At 55.6% G+C, this 19,425-nt stretch overlaps 1 protein-coding gene across 2 annotated transcripts in view; it reads left to right on the forward strand.

Moving 5' to 3' along the window:
• Positions 1–355: 355 nt before the first annotated feature.
• The window catches only part of FOXN1 (forkhead box N1), a 40,350-nt gene continuing 21,280 nt past the window's right edge, over positions 356–19,425 (forward strand). Inside the window, exons 1-4 of one of the 2 annotated variants that reach the window (XM_058164247.1) lie at positions 356–493; positions 15,049–15,188; positions 16,037–16,483; positions 17,679–17,771. In XM_058164247.1, coding sequence (XP_058020230.1) covers positions 15,069–15,188; positions 16,037–16,483; positions 17,679–17,771 — 660 coding nt within the window. In that variant the 5' untranslated portion in view covers positions 356–493; positions 15,049–15,068. Of the gene's footprint in view, positions 494–9,267; positions 9,436–15,048; positions 15,189–16,036; positions 16,484–17,678; positions 17,772–19,425 lie in introns of those variants that run through there. The other variant, XM_058164249.1, reaches the window with a different exon arrangement.

Here is a 19,425-nt window from a genome sequence, read left to right on the forward strand (position 1 = left end):
GGCAGAACCACCTGGGATAACAACAGAAATTAGGGGCTCGGTTGTGGCCGTAAGTCGAGGACTACCTGTCCAAATTGCTGAAAGAAATCAGTGGCTCCATCCAAGGCCTGACTAGCCTGCCTGGCCCTTTTTAGCTCTGACCAGGTCCAGATTCTCTCCAAAGCCTCCACATCTGGGCACCCCGCGGAGCTCCACTGCTCCCAAGGCTCGGGGATTGCCGGCGACCCCCGCCCAGCCGCTTAGTCACCGTTGCGCGCTGCCTTCCCTCTCGCGGCCCGCCTAGGCGCGGGATGGCCCGAGGCGCGGCGGAGCTCCTAATTAGGGCTGCCCTGCCTCGCCAGGTGCCTGCCCGCCTCCCGGAATGGGAAGCGCAGGCAGCGCTTGGCCAGCGTCCTCACTGCGCACCAAGCCTCCATCCGCTGCCCGGCCCCGCGTGGCCCCTCCGCGCCTGATTCGCCGCACCGGGACCCCCGCCCTCCCGCTGCAACGGCAGGTAGGAGAGAAAGGGGCGCCGCGGCTCGCAGGGCGGGAGAAGGCGGCCCTGCGAGGGAACCGGGCAAGAGAGGGCAACGCCACCGCTTGACCCTCCGGCTTTCCCCGACCTGGACGCGGAGGGCGCAGCGCAGGAACTCCCGGTGGGAGCGGACAGCCCTGAGCAGCGCGGATTGGTAGCAGCAGCGGCAGCAACGCCGCTGTCTCGGGAGGACAGTCCCGCGGGCTCTGAGCTGCTGGTCGGGAGTCCGCAGCCGGCAGGCAGACATGCAGAGGGCGGGCGGCGGCGGGCGGGAAGCGGAGCAAGGAGTCCAGGGTTCCGCCAGCAGCGCAGGCAAAAATCCTGCTGGCAGCGGGCAAAGGCGGGGGTCTGCCGGGAACGTCAAGAGCGGTGCCCGAGGGCCGTCTGAAGCGCTCGCCAGCCAGGAAAGGGGTTGGAGCCCCCTCCTTCCCTCCCTCCCTCGCCTTTGCCCCCCAGAGAAGAGGCGTGGCAGCTCGGCCCGACTGGCACAAGCGAGCGCCAAGATGCGGGGGCATCTCTTCTGTTGCAGCGCGCCAGAAGCCCCTGTGGAGCCCCGAGGGTCGGTTTTCGTCCCCAGCCCAGTCTTTCCGGACGGGGCGCACTCGGACATCCCTTCTTTGAACCGGCTTCTGCGCGCCCGCGGCTGAAACGACCTCAGCAGCGCAAAAGAGCGCGCGTGAATTTGACTCTGAGCGCCGCGGTTTGTCCGTTTTCCCGCTGCCCTGCCCCGCTTGTGCAGGGATCTAGCCACAGGCTCGGTCGGTGGAGCCCCAAAGGGATGTGTGGGTATGTGCGTGCGTGCGGCATCCCCCTTTGCTGGGCTGCTTTGCTCAGAGTGGGGAGGGGGCAGATTTCCCCACTTTGAACAGCGGCCTGCTCCTGTCTGAACCAAATGCAAAGCAGAGGAACCGGTCAGGCTTGCAAGCCTCTTCTGCAGCCAGGCCAAACCGTCAGAGCTTGAGCCCCTAGGAGCAGAGCCACTCCTGTTTGATCCTCTGGGGGGGAGGGGAGCAGCAGTGGGGCCAGGCAGCAGAGAAAAGCCTCAGGTGGAGAAGACCTACCCTTGCAGTTGCTTTGTTGTGTTGTTTTGCTTCCAGAAGTCGTGGCTGCTCCAAAACTGGTGTTTCTAAGAAGAGAGTGGAGCGGTAGAGGGCAGTGCCTCACCCCCAACCTTTTGGGCACCAGGGACGGGTTCCAGGGAGAAAGTTTTTTCCATGGACGAGGTGGGCGGGTGTTGTGCGTCCTGTGGATGGGGCTTTGCTTCTTTGCGTGGCCTGGTTGCTTGCTGGCCTGCTGTGGACTAGGGGTTGGGGACCCCTGATATAGGGTAAGAGCGCCCAACCCTGGGAACTTTAAGTTTAAGACTTGTGGATTTCAGCTGTACTGGCTGAGGGATTCTGGCAGTTGAAGTCCACAAGTCTTAAAGTTCCAAGGTTGGACAGTGGTGGTATATAGGGTCTCCTGCTCCAGCTGGGGGTTGGCCTAGAAGACCTTCCAACTTCCAAGGTCCCTTCCAACTCTCTTATTCTGTTCTTTGGAATCGGGCAGAGTCAGCATCAGACAAGAGGCTACTTTGAGGGGAAAAGTTGAAAGCGGGTCACCATTTGTGAAATTAAGACGGGGTGGGGGGGTGGGGGAAGGCGTAACCCAATCCCCTGCCTTGTGTCGCTGGCAAAACGCCCTGCCGACTGCAAATGCCAGACTCCCTCAAAGGGGAGAAACCGCAGCTGCATTTCCTTCCTAGAGAGCCAGTCGCCTTCCTTAATGGCCTTGGATTTTCCGCCTGGCTTATTCCAGGTAGTCCTCGAATTGTGCCCAAAATTTCTTATTACTGAGTGAGGCAGTTGTCAAGTGAGCTTTGCCCCATTTTACGACCTTGCCACCATTGTTAATTGAATCCCTGCACTTGTTAAGTTAGTCGCTCAATGAATCCGGCTTCCCCCTTGACTTGGCTCATCAGAAGGTCGCAAAATGAGACCAGGGGACCCAGGGGACGCTGCAACCGTCATAAATATGAGTCAGTTGCCAAGGGTGTGAAAATTTTGATCACGTGACCAAAGGGGTTGTTTTAATGGTCATTAAGTATGAAAAGTGGTCATGTCACTCTTTCAGTCCTGTTGGAATTTTGAATGGCCACTAAATGAATTGTTATAAGTTGAGGATTACCGGTAGTGTTACAGCTTCCTCTGACCCATCCTCCATTGCTGCCCTCTCAAAGTGCTTGATGGGCGCGGAGGTGCCCCCAAATCTGGAAGGCGGCAGGTCATGAAAAGATGGCCTCTTTTGTGGAATTGAGCCCTATCTGTAGGCAAACTGGATTTTCCTGGAGGAGGGGAATAGACACCTGCCCCCAGGTCTCGGCTTCTGAAGGGGCTGCAGAGATGCTTCCCGGCTCTGGTCACCCGTCCAGGCAGAGAGCGGGTCCTGTTCTACAGAAGGCTTTGTGGAGTGGAGATGGGAGAGCTTTGCTTTGGCCCTTCACAGGTGGGGCCAGGTGGGGCAGGCAAAGCACAGGTGTGTCTCTGTGGCCTGGGCTCAGCCGTCTCCACTGGGCGTTGGGGGAGAGCTGGCCTTGCCTGGGTGCAGGGCCTGCCAGTGGGATCAGGGTGGGGCTTGGTCCACGCAGCACTTGGGGGTCCTAGTGTAAATTCAGCTCCTCCTCCTCCAGACACGCATAAGTCAAGGGGCAGAAAAGTTTGGGAGATGCGATAGTCTGGCCTCTTGAGAGTCTTGATAGAAGAGCCCCAAAGTGCCTGCTGCTTTCTGACTTCAGGGTCTCCTCCGGTGGGATCTCTGGATGCTTCGCCCTTCAGGGCCTCTTTTGACTGGATGGGGGCCTTCAGGTAGGAGTTTCCCAGATGCTGGACTGGAACCAGCAGCCCCCCCCTCCCCACGACCCTGGCGCTCTGCTCCCATCCAAGAGAAAAGGTGTGCAAGAGGCTCAGCAGACCCAGAGCCTCCAGCATCCATCCCTGCACCCAAGACTCAAAGACCCTCAGGGGCGGGGAGGGAGGGGAGGAGGAGGAGGAGGAGGAGGAGGAGGGAGGACAATGACTGTAAGGTCCTTGGTGCTCTTTGAGCTTGGTGGTTTTCTTGCAGTCATTTCACGACCCGACTAGGTAACATCATCAGTACTAGAAGGGAAGGAGATTTTCAGGGAGGACTGTGGGGGTCCTTGGTGCTCTCAGCTTGCTTATTTTATTGCAGACATTTCATGACCCAACTAGGTAACGTCATCAGTGTTAGAAAGGAGAGGGGTTTGTGGCAAGGAGGAGGAGGAGGAGGCCCTGCTGAGGCTGGCAACTACAGGAGGTGCCAGGGGAATCCTGTGCCCACAAAATCCATGGCACAGATGAAAACCAGATTGCTGGCTTTGCTATTCCTGCACAGAAGGGCCCGTCTTTCCCAGCCTGCCTTCGGGAAATCTGACCTTGCAATGCACAAAAACAGACCATGATTTTCATAGCTTTCACCAAGCCTTCATTAGCCTTTCTGCTGGAGGCAGCCCTTTTGCTCCCGTGCCTCAACTTACCCAAAGGGGATCTTGGTTGGAGGCGGAGGGAAAGTGCTGAATAGATGGAAATTGTCCCATCCCGAAAAATAGCCATAGCCATAGCACTTAGATTTATATTCCGCTTCATAGCCCTCTCTAAGTGGTTTACAGACTCAGCCTTTTGCCCCCAACAATCTGGGTCCTCTCTTGGACTCCCCCCCTCCCCCACTGGGCTCTAGGGCAGGCCTGCCAAGAGAAAACCAGATGCCCCACATAGAGAAAGGGAACCCAGCAAGGGGGCTGCGTGACTCCCACCACCCCACTGACTCTGCTCTGTGGCAGTTCGGCTTCCTGCCCTCCTGGTGCCAATCAGTGCCAGTTCCTCAGGCTTGCTGAGGCAGGCCCTGGCAGCACTCTCATGCCCTGCATGAGGGGCAGGCAGGACTTGAAAGGAGGAACCTGTTCTCCCAGGAAAAGTGCCAGCCTTTCCTTCCAGGGCACCAGGCTCCGTTCACCACCTGTGAGAATCAGAGAAGTTCAGTTAGGCTGCCCCAGGAGAAGCCAGGACCAGAGAACAGCCCCCCCCACTTTAAACTACAAGAAAGGTCCCATCAACAAATTCTGACCCAAAGGCTAATTTGGCAAGAATGAAACAGACCCTCCATCGTTTCTGATGCTCCCAACCAACCTCCCAAAAGGGACTTTATCTTTGCAGAACCTTGGCACGACTCTGCAGGTCAGCTCTCCTGCAGCTCTGGAGTGCCCAGGGGTGTCCCATGGCCAAGAAAGCTCCCTGCACCAGTCCCCTGTTGATGGCATGATGGCGGCGGCAGCAGAGGTGTTTCCCTCATTAAAACAAGAAGAAAATAAAGCTTTGAAGCCACCACTTTCCCTCCAGCCACTCTCCGAAGGGAGGAAGCCTGCTTTGGCTTACTCACCCGGCCGGCCAGGCTTCCAGCTCCTGCCATCCCTGGCGTTGGGGCCCTTCTCTCCTTCCATTCCTCCCCGGGAGAAACTGAGGCCGAAGGAGCAGGGGCTTCCCTGGCAGGCATAACAGGAGGGTCCCTCCCCAGCAACATCTCCAGGGCAATTCCACTCCCGTCTTTCCTGGACAACCATGTCCAGTTCAAGCAGGACCCAGGGAGACCAGAACCGGCTCCGAGAAGGTCAATGAGGAGGATCAGGGCAAACATTCCCAATATCGGGGGGGGGGCTGCCCTAAAGAAGAGGGGTTCTTCTATCTATTCTCCAAAGCACCAGGAGAAGAAACAACGGATGGAAACTGATCAAGGAAAGAAGCAACCTGGAACTAAGGAGGAATTTCCTGACAGGGAGAACAATTAACCGGTGGAACAGAAGTTGCCTCAACACTGGAGGTATTTGAGAAGAAACTGGATGGCCGTTTGTCTGGAATGGGAAAGGTGAAGGTGTCCGACTTTGACAACTTTTAAGTCTTGTGGATTTTAACTGCCAGAATTCCCCGGACAGTCAGCCAGTCAGACTGGGGAATTCTGGGAATTGAGATCCACAAGTCTTCAAGTTCCAAGGTTGGACAGCCCTGGCATGGGGGTTCCTGCTCAAGGAGGGGATTGGACAAGAAGACCCCCAAGGTCCCCTCTGGCTCCGTGGTTCTGATTCCAGGGTGCCCCTTTCTATGCTGCTCCAGACCGGGTCAGAGACGAAAGGCCCCTCTGCACCAGAAGGGACCCCCGGCCTTTGGTGACCAGATCTGCGGTGGCTTCAGCTTCCCTGCTGGAAAGGGATTCCTAGGCCAGGTGCTCTGTAGGGAGACGGAAGGCAGGAGCCATGGAAATGGGGCTGGAAGGGAGTGGGGCCCCACGCACCACTGAAAAGCATCACCAGTGTCTGTTCCGTGCAACTGAACCGTTTGCACGACAAGCGCACCCTGGCAGTGACCCTGCTGGGGCGGACACCTTCCTCTGGCTTTGCTTCATCCCTCAACCGGTTGCCAACCTTCCCTGTGCCGAGGTCTTGTTCCTTGCTAATGGTGCGTGCCGGACCGACACTTGGTGAGTTTTGTCTTCTTCCACCTGCGGAACCAGGTATGCAAGAGGAGAAGGGAGGGGCCCCTCCTGAGATGCTTTGGGGGATGCCAGGACACGTCCTCCAAGACCGGCTCTCCTCTTTGCGTGTCCTGGAAGCCTTGACTGCAATCAGAGACAGTGGCGACCGTGGGACCAGCTTGTTCGGTCACTAAGTCATCTCCAAGTCCTTGTGGCCCCATGGACCCCAGCATGCCGGGGTCCCTTGTCCCCCTTTGCCCAAAGCCATGGTTTCATGACATTGTCCAACCACGGATGGAAGCTAATCAAGGAGAGAAGCAACCTAGAACTAAGGAGAATTTCCCTGACAGTGAGAACAGTTAACCAGTGGAACAGCTTGCCACCAGATGTGGGTGCTCCAACACTAGAGGCTTTTAAGAAGAAACTGAACAGCCATGTGTCTGAAATGGGATAAGGTCTCCTGCTTGAGCAGGGGTTGGACTAGAAGACCTCCAAGGTCTTGTCTGGTCTGGTCTTCCTTTTCCTCTCCTCTCCTCTCCTCTCCTCTCCTCTCCTTCTCTTCTCTTCTCTTCTCTTCTCTTCTCTTCTCTTCTCTTCTCTTCTCTTCTCTTCTCTTCTCTCCTCTCCTCTCCTCTCCTCTCCTATCATTCTCTCCTCTCCTCTCCTCTCCTCTCCTCTCCTATCATTCTCTCCTCTCCTCTCCTCTCCTCTCCTATCATTCTCTTCTCTTCTCTTCTCTTCTCTTCTCTTCTCTTCTCTTCTCTTCTCTTCTCTTCTCTCCTCTTCTCTTCTCTTCTCTTCTTTTCTCTTCTCTTTTCTCTTCTCTTCTCTTCCATTCCATTTTCTATTCTATATATCCTCCCCTGCCCTCCCCTTCTGCTTTTGCCTTCCCTCGTTCCCAGCCTCGGGGTCTTCTCCAAGGAGCCCTCCCTTCTCAGTTGGTGGCCAAAGCATTTGAGCTTCAGCTTCAGGATCTGTCCTTCCAAAGGACAATCAGGGTTGGTTTCCTTTGGGATCAACTGATTGGATCTCTTTGTGGTCCCAGGGAGGCTCAGGCATTTTCTCCAGGACCCCAATTCAAAAGCATCCGTTCTTTGGCACTCGGATTTCCTTCTGGTCCAATTCTCACAGCCATTTATCTCTCCTGGGGAAACTGGAGCTTTGACTAAAGAAAGCTAGAAAGTGGCATATTTTATCCCAGCCAGAAAGAGGGAAGATAATTGGGCATCGATGCTTGAATCCAGGAGGAAGGAGCTGGTTTGTATGCTGGGGGCTCCTAAGAAAACAGGGCGCAGAAAAGTGTCAATAGCACAAAAACTCACAACATGGCAAAGTCCAGACAATCAGAAGATGCAGCTGCAGCTTCTTCCTAAGCTGAGCACCCCTTCCCCACAGCCTATTGGAGGGGTGCCCCACTGGCCTTCAAAGAAGGGGGTCTCCCCTGTGCTCAGAACGTCCTACCCATCCTCGTGTACTGAGAACGAAAACTTAGCATGGACACGAAGAAAAGAATTCGGATTAGAAGGGCAAGAATCGGCCTTGGAAGTATCTTCCCAAATGCTTGGCTGGCACCCCAGGTCTGGCATCAAGTAGTGGCACCATCTGGTCTTCAGCCCCCTGCCCCAGCTGCCCTCCTCCTGTGGATCCACTGGATTACTTTTTGTTCCTGGCTGGCTGAGATTCCCTCCCACTCCTGCTCTGCTGCTCTGCCCCTCCCCCCTCGTTTCCCCAAATGTGGATCTGGGCATGTGCCACAGCTGGCCCCAGTGGCCTGGGGACGTGCAAGTCCTCTGTGTCACAGCTGCAAGGGCTAAAAGGTGCTACCCATATGAGGGTGACCTGAGAGCCTGTGGGTCTTGGAGTGCTTTGGACCAGGATGCTGCTGTAACCCACCAGAGCCCAGACTCTGGGCTCCTCCCTTGTTCTTCTGGCCACACATCCAGGAATCAGGGGGCACGGGGGTTGGGGGTTGGTTCTGTGAGACAGAGATGGGAAGTAGAACTGGAGGTCCAGGGAAGTGGTGCTTATGGTGGGTGCCAGTCAGAAAGATTGATGGAGGACCAAAGTCTGTGGACCCATGAGATGAGCGAGGGACTTCCTTGTCCTCTGAAGCAGCCCCTCCCCCCCCGCATGCTCCTGCCAGTCTCAGCAGAGGGGGGAGGGTAGCCTTCCCCTCCCCACCGCAGATCTCTGAAGGGATTTGAGGTTCTCTTATTAGGCAAAACGGGTCTTTACCTGTGGGACAAAGGATCAACAGAGCCTTTCAGATAAGCTTCTGCCCCCCTCCCGCCCCCAAGGCAGGGGCTTATGGGGCAATTGGGACACCCTTAAGTAGTAAGTTGGGGTCCTGGGTCCTTGGACCAGCCCTGACGATGTTACCTAGTTTGGGTCATGAAATGACTGTAGTAAAATAACCAAGCTGAGAGGACCAAGGACCCCAAAGTCATTGCTGCAAACCTCCCTCCTTTCTAGCACTGATGATGTTACCTAGTTGGGTCATGAAATGTCTGCAAGAAAACAACCAAGCCCAGAGACCACCAAGGACCCCAAAGTCGTTGTTGTTGTCCTCCTCCTCCTCCTCCTCCTCCTCTTTGCAACTCCCACTCCCTTCTAGCACTGATGATGTTACCGAGTTTGGGCAATGAAACACCTGCAAGAAACCCACCAAGCTCAGAGAGCACCAAGGAGCCCTCATTTCCACCCTGAGCTGCAAATATTCTCCATCAGTAGCAATGTCTTTAGTCAAACCCAGCTGGAAGGCCCAACTCATAATTTCATGTTCGGTGGGTGCTTGGGTTACCTACTTGTAGCAGGGAGAGGGAGAGAAGCATTCTGCACATGCTCAAAGGTTCCCTGTCCTTCCTACACTCAAGCCTTCCCTACCTGCAAGGCTCAGCCTTCCTAGCTGGGCACCCCCCCAGCCGCCCCCATCCCCCCCCCCCGTCTGCTGCTCCCTGAATCAGCCGTCCATTTCTACCTACTCAGCTCCTTGCCCATAAAGTTCCCAAATCCGCCCCACAGATCAAATGAAGGTAATTACAAAGCTCCTTGTGGGCGAATCCCAGTGGGAGGGAAGGAGTGGCCACGGGTGGGGCTCCCCAGAGGAGGCAGCGAAGGCCCCACGCCCAGCCAGAAACAAGCCAGGAACAGAAACCATCTGGGCGGGTCACCCACACGCCTTCCTCGTGAAAGGAGGAACATGGCATCAGCCCAGCAGCTACGGCCGTGCAGAAAAACAACGGCACCCACGGCGGCTGTGGGGCAGGGGGTGTCCTGGCTGGAGACCCCCTCAGGGCAGCCCTGGACCAGGTCTGGCCAGGTCTCTCCTTGCCCTGTTTATTGGGACGCTGAAGGCACTGGGTTTACGGTGGGGTCAGCTCCAGAGCAACCCTAGAAATTGACTGGTGAGTAGGAACAAAACCCCAGTTCTTCCCTACTGGCTCTCTCCCGCTTTGCATGGAACCTGACCCCCTGCAGACCAGGGCTGCCCACTGGCCTCCCCCCTCGGCCACACCCAGGAGCCCCCCTGCAAAGAAGCAAGACCCAACCACCCCCAACCCAAGAGGTCAAGGAGAGACCCCTGCTAGGTCTGTCCCTGAATACCTTCCCTTCTCTTGTCCCAGAGGCGCTTCCTCCAAAAGGCAACTGGAGTTTCTTGGGTATTTTTCCTTTGAAAACATTTCAATTCTCAATCGATTGATCAGGATAGAGCTGGAAGGGACCCTGGAGGTCTTCCAGTCCAACCCCCTGCTCAGGCAGGAAAAACTATACCAACAGACAAGACAACAGCTGTCCAGTCTCTTCTTAAAAACTTCCAGTCTTGGAGCACCCACAACTTCTGGTGGCAAGCTGTTCCACTGATTAATTGTCCTCACTGTCTGGAAATTTCTCCTTAGTTCCAGGTTGGTTCTTTCCTTGGTTAGCTTCCCTCGGTTGCTTCTTTTCCTACTCTCAGGGGCTTTGGAGAGTAAGTTGACCCCCTCTTGCCTGTGACATCCCCTCAAACATTGGAATGTTTTTCAATTCTTGGGTGAGAAACAAAAGGGTTTCCAGGAAAAACCAAGGAAGTCCAGTTGCCTTCTGGAGAAGCACCTTTGGGACAACCATGACCTGGAATGGTTGAGAATCTGCATAAACCTTCCGTTCTCTTCCACTCTGAAGGCCACTTCTGGGGCAGTGATGCTTTGGCAGAGATGCCCACTGCACCAAAGGGTGCAGAGGGCTGCCTAGGCCAGTCTTACAGGGCCTTCCCTTGCTCACTCACCACAATTAGGAATTTCTTAAGGTCACCCTGGGGGTCACGATGGCTTTGATCTCAGGGGGCTTCTGGTTCTGGGGGGTAACCAGAGAGGCAGAAGATGCAGCTGGAATGGGGGTCGTCCAGGGGTCTTCTGATTGGTTGCGACTAAAAAACTGAGTTGATTCTGTCCTGGTTCTCTGGTATTTGGGGGCTGTTTAAATGTAGAATTAAGCATAATTAATCAGTGGAACGGCTTGTCTCCAGACGTTGTAGGTGCTCCGTCATTGGAGGTTGACCTAACTCTAACCTTGAGAACTTTAAGACTTGTGGACTTCAAGTCCCAGAATTCCTCAGCCAGCACAGCTTCCGGGAGTTAAAGTCCTCATCTTAAAGGTCCAAGGATGGACATCCCTGATATAGGGTCTCCTGCTTGAGCAGGGGGTTGGACTAGAAGACCTCCAGGGTTCCTTCCCACTCTGTTATTCTGTATGATGCTCCCTGCCTGCCTCCTCCCTGCCCATATCCCACAAAAACCTCCCGTTCAAAACTGGCCTGGCCATCTGCAGCTGGGCCCTCCAGATGTCTGGTCTTAGTGGGGAAGATGGAGTGAGTTTTGGTGGTTTTCTTCCAAGCCTGTCCTGGTGGTCAAGGCCCTCTGTGGTGCTCACGTGGCAAAGGAGGTGGTGGGGATCAGAGCAGCTGTCCAGTGGAGACCTCAGAGGAATGAGAAAGGATGCTGCAGTGCAACAGCTGGGCAGAGGTTTTCCCTGAGGTATGCAGATCTGGGGCCCAGATAGCGCCCAGGCGTGGCCCTCTCCTGGCTGTGCCATTCTGGGCAGCAGCCCCAGCAGCTGGTGGCCTCCTTATTCTGCAGAAGACGGTGTGGGTGGGGCTGCCTCCAGAGGACACACCCACCCCTGCAGGACCAAACCTCACTTTCAAAGCCAGTCCTTTGCTTGGGGCATCTCCACAGGAAGAGTTGGGTGACCAGATCCTGTTCCAGAGAAGCATCCCAGGGCTGAGTCAGAAGGCCGGGCCTTCAGGGGCCACCCACTCACTGCCTGCTCATTTTAGCAAAAAACACCTGGACAGACATCTCCTCACCCCCACCTGGGTCCACGAGTCTTAAAAGTCCCAAGATTGGACAGCCCTGGAACAAGGTCTGCTGGTCAAGCAGAGGATTGGACTAGAAGACCTCTAAGGTCCCTTCTAACTCTTGGAAGGGGAGGGATCAAGGATAAATAATGCCCAACTTGGCTCCATTTGTTGTGAATGTTCCAACACCGGCAGTTTTTAAGACGAGATTGGACATCCATTTGTCTGGAATGGTATATGCCTGTGCAGGGGGTTGGACTAGAAGACCTTTAAGGTGCCAATTCTGCTATATTCTGCCAGACGCGAGAGCAGGAGAGGTCCTGGAAACCGAATGGCAGTTAGAAATCAGACCAGCTATTTTCTCTCTAGGATGTCTATGGAACGTCTCCACCCTCCAAGTTCTTATGGTTGTTCCAAAGGTGATTTTTCCCCCCAAAAGTCAACTGGACTTTCTTGTTTATTTTTCCCTCAAAAATGTTTCCCTTTTCATCAGTGGTGGGTTTCAAATTTTTTTACTACCAGTTCTGTGGGTGTGGCTTGGTGGGCATGGCAGGGGAAGGTTACCCGCAAAATCCCCATTTCCTCCGGATCAGCTGGGACATGGGAGGCAGAGAATAGATGGGGGCAGGGCCAGTGGCCTTCCACGGCTTCAGGGGCTGCAGTTCCAGTGCCCCAAATTTGTTTCAGAAGTTAATTCAGGATCTTGTTGTGTGAACATTACTATTCTCTAACAGGGCTTAGGACTTCACTACAGGAAGCAACCAGAATAACAGAATAAGAGAGTTGGAAGGGACCTTGACGGTCATCTAGTCCAACCCCCAACCCCCACCCCATCCAAGCAGGAGACCCCACACCATTTCTGACAGATGGCAGTCTCATCTCTTCTTGAGGGCCTCCAGTGATGAAGCTCCCACAACTTCTGAAGGCAACTTCTGTTCCATGGGTTGATTGTTCTCACTGTCAGAAAGTTCCTTCTCATTTCCAGGTTGAATCTCTCCTTGGTCAATTTCCATCCATTGTCCCTTGTCTGGCTTTCAGGTGTCTGGAAAATAGCTTCTCCTCTCTGTGGCAGCCCCTCAACTATTGGAAGATGCTCTCATGTCTCCCCTGGTCCTTCTCTTCACTAGACTAGCTATGCCCAGTTTCTGCAACCGTTCTTCATATGTTTTAGCCTCCAGTCCCCTCATCATCCTGGTTGCTCTTCTCTACATTTTTTCTAGAGTCTCAACGTCTTTTTCATGGTGTGGTGACTAAAACTGGATGCAATATTCTAGGTGTGGGGCGCGGGGAGGGGGGGCTGGAAGGGGAGAAGCGTGCGCCAAGCTGGGTCCCGCGGGCCGCAGCGCAGGGATCCTGGACAGCTGGGGAGACTGTAGGGCATTACCCACCACTTCCAGGTATGCCAGCCTTGGGCACCCGGCAGCGGGAACGGAACGCTCCTGCACCCCGAAGGCCGGGCGAGCGAGCAACCCGGGCGGCGGGTTCTTGTGGTCGAGGCCCGGCGCCAGCCAGGCCGGTCCCCGCCCGTCAAGCCACGCTGAGCCCGGGAGAAGGGCGGCAGACCTCGGCTGCCGGGACAGAGATGGTCGCGCATCGGTTGCGGGGCAGGGAGGCAGCAACCCCGCCCGGCGCTTAAGGAACCCCTGGGGAACCCCGGGAACTCATCTCTCCTCCGGGGTGGGAAGGAAAAGCGGGGGGGGGGGTCCTGTCTAAACCGTCGGCCGAGGCGGGGTTAGCAGAGGCTCACCTTACCCACCCCGGCGCCGCCTCCCAGGTGCTGCGGGGGCAACGGGGCATCTAGGTCCCTGGGAGGCGGGGAAGCCCCCTAAGCGCAGGGAGCCGCATTGAAGCCCCGGGAAGCGGAGGGGCGACTCTGCTGCACCGCCGGCGGTCTCTGAGCGCCGGGCCAGGGGCTGCCCCGTCCACCCGCCCTCTCCGAACCTAGGTCCGATCCCGGCTGCCCTCAGTCACCGAAGGATTCCTGTCTGGGGTGGAAGAGACCTCGGCGCGAAACCCGCTTAGCTTTTGAAATTTAATTTTATTGATGAAATAATTAGGCCGCCGAATCTGACTTTCAAGCGACACCCGGTGGCTTTGAGCCGAAGCCACGGAGCCCCATCCCGCCTCTCTTTCTGGGGCTTGGAGCTCGCCCGCTCCCGCTCAACCCACGAACCCTTCCCGTTTTTCCGATGCCCAGAGTAGGAGACAGTTCGCCGCGGCGTCTCCTCCGGGATAGCAAAGCGGTTTCTGCAGATGCGCTCGCGTTTTATCTCCTTCCCGGACAAGTAGAGGGGGAAGCCCCAATTCGCGGAGAAATCGACTGATCGCCCGCTCTCTTTGATCGCTGTCCCCCCCCCCCGGTTCGCAGACAGGTGTCCCCAAATCGGTCCTCGCCGCACACCTTTACCCGGTTTATGTTCCTAGGGCTGGATTAGCCCAGCTGGTCCACCAGGTGAGCTCGGCTCCCTTGCAACTGCCTGCCGAGAAAACGGGGCGGGGGGGGGGAGCCGCTTTTCATCCCCGCCAGCCTTGTTGGCAGGAGCTGGATCCAGGGCCGAGACCCCACACATCCCCCGGCAAGTGGAAGCGTGTGCTCACCCACCGCCGCCAGCTCCGCCAAGCAGCTGCGCGCAGTCCCTGCGGGTTTGGAATGCGCCCCCTCCCACGGCTCTCTTTCGGGGGGCTTGGCGCGTGGTTTCCGACTCGATCCTCACCTTTTGAACTACAAAAGCGCCCAGGGGAGCAGCAGCGAGCGGAGCCCCAGGACTATTTCGTGTCTTCTCCGCTGTGCCCCTCGGACACTTGCGGAGGGCTCACGCTCCCCCCTCGAAACACGCTTCTCTTCCCGGGCCTACGTTTCTCCAGGTGTTAGAGGGGAGGCGGGAAGTCCCGGCCCAGATGAAGGATGGAAATCCGAGGGGGGAATGCCCCCTTGGGGAGGGGGGCTTCCATAGGGGATTTCTTTTATGGTTTTTTTTATGCCCTAGAACAGTGGCCTCCTATAAGTCAGCGTTTCTTCAACCGTGGACTTCAACTCCCAGAATTCCCCAGCCAGCATGCCATGCCTAGGACAGGATTAGAACTCAAAGTCTCTCAGCTGTTGCCTTCTGACCCCCTCCCTGCGACACCCCCATCGCTACCTATCATTTCCGGACTTCTTTCCTTCCTGCTGCCCTCCGTGGCACTCAGCCCTCCCCACGAGGGTGGCGAATTGGGGGAGGGGGCTTCTCTTTTATTTTATTTATATATATTTAGACGTCCCTCATCTCCGTCAAGGAGGAGCTCTGGGCAGTCGCTTTGCCAGAGGCTTGGTGAGAGGATGGAGAGAGACTGAGCCACAGCAATCATAGTGCTTTGACAGCCTTCTCTCCGCGGTTTAGAGTCAGCCTGTTGGCCCCCAACAATCTGGGTCCTCATTTTACCCACCTCGGAAGGATGGAAGGCGGAGTCGACCTCGAGTCTGGTGGGATTTGAAGGAGCCTGCAGTGCTGCTCTCTAACCTCTGCGCCACCCTGGCTCGTAGATGGGGGCGTCCAGTCAGCTGAGCTGAGCCTAGTGGTCAAAGCCAGAGGCATTTTGCCTGGAAGGGCCTTGCTCTGGCCCCTTCAAAAGCCCCTTCCTCTCTTTGCCCCCCAAATCGAATTTCCTTCCTGGATCCCAATCTGTTTTTTCATTGCCACAGATTCCCGGCTGAGTTCGGCAATGGTTTCCTTGCTCCAGGATCAAGCTAGGATCAAGTTTCCTTCTCTGGATCCCCTGGAGAGCAGCCCATGCGGTGACCGAATGCAGGCCTGTGAAGAGTCAGGGTCCCCCGCCCGGCAGGTGAGGATCACTGCTTGGCCACCTTTCCAGACAGCCCAGGGATGGAGGGAGGGAGGGGCTTGCAGCCCCCATCCCGTTCTTCATCTGAGCTGGAGAGGGAGAGGGGGCTCCTGTAGTTGGGGAGGGGGCTGGGAGAGGCTGCTCCTCTCTGGGAACCAGGGGTGTTGGTGGTCCCAGATTGAGACCCTGCAAGGTTCCCCCAGCTGCCCACCCACCAACACTTGTGCCCTCCTGTTCTGCAGCCCCATGGCAGAAAGGGGACTGGCAGGCAAGAGGAGCCAGCAGAGGTGGGGACAGCTGGATTGTGCCTTGGTCAACAGGCAGAAGCCCCCCCCCCCGCTGTTCTAAAGGGGACTGGCCATCCGAGGAGTGATTGAGGTGGGCTTCTGCTGAGCCAGGGAGGGTCTCTGCCTGCCTCCATGTCCCAGATATTGACCTGGATCCTTTCGGAGGGGGGGGCTCCACCAAAGGATAGAGGGCTTGTCCTTTGAGTTCCAAGTTCGTTTAAAATAAGTTTTTAAGAAGAGATTGGCAGCCATTAGTCTGAAATGACATAAACTCTCCTGCTTGAGCAGGGGGGTGGACTAGAAGACCTCCAAGGTCCCGTCCAACTCTGTCTATTCTATGCTATGCTATGCTATGCTATGCTATGCTATGCTATGCTATGCTATGCTATGCTATGCTATGCTATGCTATGCTATGCTATGCTATGCTAAACTATGCTAAGCTAAGCTACACTACGCTACGCTCTGCTCTGCTCTGCTCTTCTCTTCTCTTCTCTTCTCTTCTCTTCTCTTCTCCTTCCCAGGGGGTCCATCACACCCCACTGTGGCTCTTCCTCTCGACAGGAGCATCCAGCCTTCCACTGTCAGCCTCCCGATGGACAGGGCCGGCCGGACCGAAACCCTCCTGGATCGCCACCCAGCTGCGGCGCTTCTCCCCCCTGTCCCGAGCAGCTCTTCGCCCGCTTCCCAGCGGGGCAGCAGCCCCTTCCCCGGGAGATGGCCGCTTACAAGGTCCCGTCGTCGGGCGAGAAATTCCGGCGCTCGGCCTACGAGGAGGGCGCCCCCCGCGGCCGCTTCCCCAAGAGCGCCCTGCGGACCCCCTTCCATCCGTACCAGCGGCAGGTGCCGGAGGAGCCCTTCCCCGCCGCTGCCCAGGAGGGCTTCGAGGAGACGGCGGGGCTGCCGGGCACCTATCCCCCACCGCTGCCCCACCTCGGCCCCGACCCGGCCTGGAGCAACGGCATGCAGTACGGCCGTCTGGGGCAGGAGCCCCACATCCAGCGGGCCCTGGTGAGTCCTCTGGAATCTGGATGTCCGGCTGAAAGCCAGCGCTGGGGATGATGGGCTTGGTTCTTAGTAGTCCCAGCAGCCTGCAGCTCAACTTCCTGGTCCCCCAGCCAGGGTCTCTCTCTACACCCCCCTCCAGAAGACCTCCCCCCTCCTGTGCCCCAACTGCTGAACCTGAGAGCGGGCAGGAGCCTGGAGAAGTTTCCTAGTCTTTTTAGGAAGTTCCTTGCATGAATTCAAGAATCCTAGGGTTGGAAGGGACCTCAGAGGTCTTCTAGTCTGACCCCCTGCCTCCTTATTCCATCCTTATTCCATAAGTTATTATTCCAAGTTTTTTGGAGTGTTACATGACATTTTCTTATGCTTTCCTGAATGCTTTATTCTTACTCCCATATACGTCCTCGACTTACAACAGTTCATTTAGTGACCATTCAAAGTTACAACGGCACTGAAAAAAATTGACGTATGACCGTTTTTCACACTTACAGCTGTTACAACATCCCCCCACAGTCACGACTCATATTTATGACGGTTGCAGTGTTCCTGGGGTCATGTGATCCACTTTTGCAACCTTCTGCCAAGCAGGAAGCCAGATTCACTCAACAACCAGGTTACTAACTTAAGAACTGCAGAGATTCACTTAACAACCGTGGCAAGAAAGGTCATCAAATGCAGCAGAACTCACTTAACAACTGTCTCATTTAGCGACAGAAATTTGAAAGGGGATCACGTGACCCCGGGACATTGTATCCGTCATAAATATGAGAGAGTTACCAAGCTTCCGAATTTTTATCAGGTGTCCGTGGGCGACGCTGCAACGGTCGTAAGTGTGAAAAATGGTCCTAAGTCCCTTTTTCAGTGGTGGTGTAACTTCAAACGGACACTAAATGAATGGTTGTAAGTTGAGGACTTCCTGCAAAGTTATGCTCATTGTGTCAGACAGTCCTACAAGAAAGGGTAGGTGGGCATCGATCTCTGTGCCCCTTCTGGGTTGAAGGACCCTCAGAGCCACATGGAATAGTGGTAGCAAATAACCCTTGGGCAGTGGATGATGGAGGACGGAGTCCAAAAAGCAGGGTAGGTTTTCTCCATGTTCCAGGGCCCTTGCAGGTCTGGAATGGGCATCCATTTCCCCAACTCCCTGACCAGTGCAGTGGGGAGACCTCAAGCACCCACCCCCACATTCTCTTCCCCACAGGAGGCAGATGCCAGGCTGAAGGAGCAGCCCAGCCCCTTCTGCTGCCAGCCTCACGGACCACCAGAGTACTGCGCCTCCCACCCCTTCCACCAGGTAAGGGCAGAAGTGAAGATGGCAGCCTGGGCCATCTTGGGGGTCCAGGAAAAGACTTGGTACCCCTGTGCCCAGTTCCTTCTCAGCCAACCCAGCCAGAGGCCTGGTTTTGGTGGGAATCCAGATTAGACAGAATCATAGAGTTGGAAGGGAGCTTGGAGGTCTTCTAGTCCAACCCTCTGCCCCTATCAGGAATGTCCAACCTTGGAACTTTAAGACTGGTGGACTTTGACTCCCAGAATTGTGGAAGTCGAAGTCCACCAGTCTTAAAGTTGCCAAGGCCGGACACTTTTACCCTATACCACCCCAGACAAATCTCTGTCCAGTCTCTTCTTCAAAACCTCCAGTGTTGGAGCACCCACAGCTTCTGGTAGCAGGTAGTTCCACCGGTTAATTGTTCTAACCATCAGGAAATTCCTCCTTAGCTCTAGACTGGCTCTCTCCTTGATTAGTTTCCCTCTGTTGCTTCTTCTCCTGCCTTTGGGTGCCTTGACCTGGGCTTCTCAGCTGTGGGGTGAGGAAGTTATCAAAGCCTTTTGATGAATGGCCATTTTGCCCTGCATGGCCTTCTTCAGTCTGGGGTCTCCTGAATTCCCTTGGATTCAACTTCTGCAATTCCAGGGGAGTGGGGCAGGCCAGGACTATACAGGCTGGGGATTATGGGCCATGAAAGTAAGGGTTTTGCAGGGCAACGAGGTTGCAGAAGCCTGCTCCAAAACCCACGGGCAAGTTGGTATCAGCTTTGGAACTGGTTTGGTTAGTCTTGGGCCATTGCTCCACCTGATGAGCCCATCGCTTCTTCCCGCTGTGATGATCCCAGATACCGATACAGATTAACAGAGTTGGAAGGGACCTTGTAGATCATCTAGTCCAACCCCCTGCCCAAGCAGGAGCCCCTACACCATTTCTGACCGAGGGCAGTCCAGTCTCTCCTTGAAAGCCTCCAGGGATGAAGCTCCCACAACTTCCGAAGGCAACTTCTGTTCCACTGGTTGATGGTTCTCACTTTCAGAAAATTCCTCCTTATGGATCAGTTTCCATCCGTTCTTTCTTGTCTGGCCTTCGGGTGCTTTAGAAAACAGGTTGACCCCCTTCCTCCTCTCTGGGGCAGCCCCTCAAATATTGGAAGATGCTCTCCTGTCTCCCCTGGTCCTTCTCTTCACTAGACTAGCCGACACATCCTTCCCAGGTCCTTGCTGGCAGACGCCAGCCAACCAAGGCTCAGCTGCCTTGAGACCCCCAGCCCTCCTGCCCCTCTTCATCATAGTCTCCGCACAGAGTTGGGAGGGGTCTCAAAGCCCAACTACAGACCTGGGTATTTTCCCAACCACATCCCTGCCCAGGCCTTATGGATTGCTTTTATTCTAGTCCTCCACCTATGACCACAATTGAGCCCAGAATTTATGTTGCTAAGTAAGACAGTTGTTAAGTGAGTTTTGTCCCATTTTGCCACCTTTCATGACACAGTCATTAAGTGTATCACTGCAGTCATTAAGTTAGTAACACAGTTGTTAAGGGAAACTCCCCTGTTGGCTCCCCTATTAATCTTGCTGGTCAGAAGGTCGCAAAAGATGATCATGCGACCCCTGGACATTACGCCCGTCATAAATATGAGTCAGTTATCGTGGCTGAATTTTGAACATGTGACCATGGG

This window comes from Ahaetulla prasina, chromosome 1, assembly GCF_028640845.1.
Source record: "Ahaetulla prasina isolate Xishuangbanna chromosome 1, ASM2864084v1, whole genome shotgun sequence".
NCBI lineage: Eukaryota > Metazoa > Chordata > Lepidosauria > Squamata > Colubridae > Ahaetulla > Ahaetulla prasina.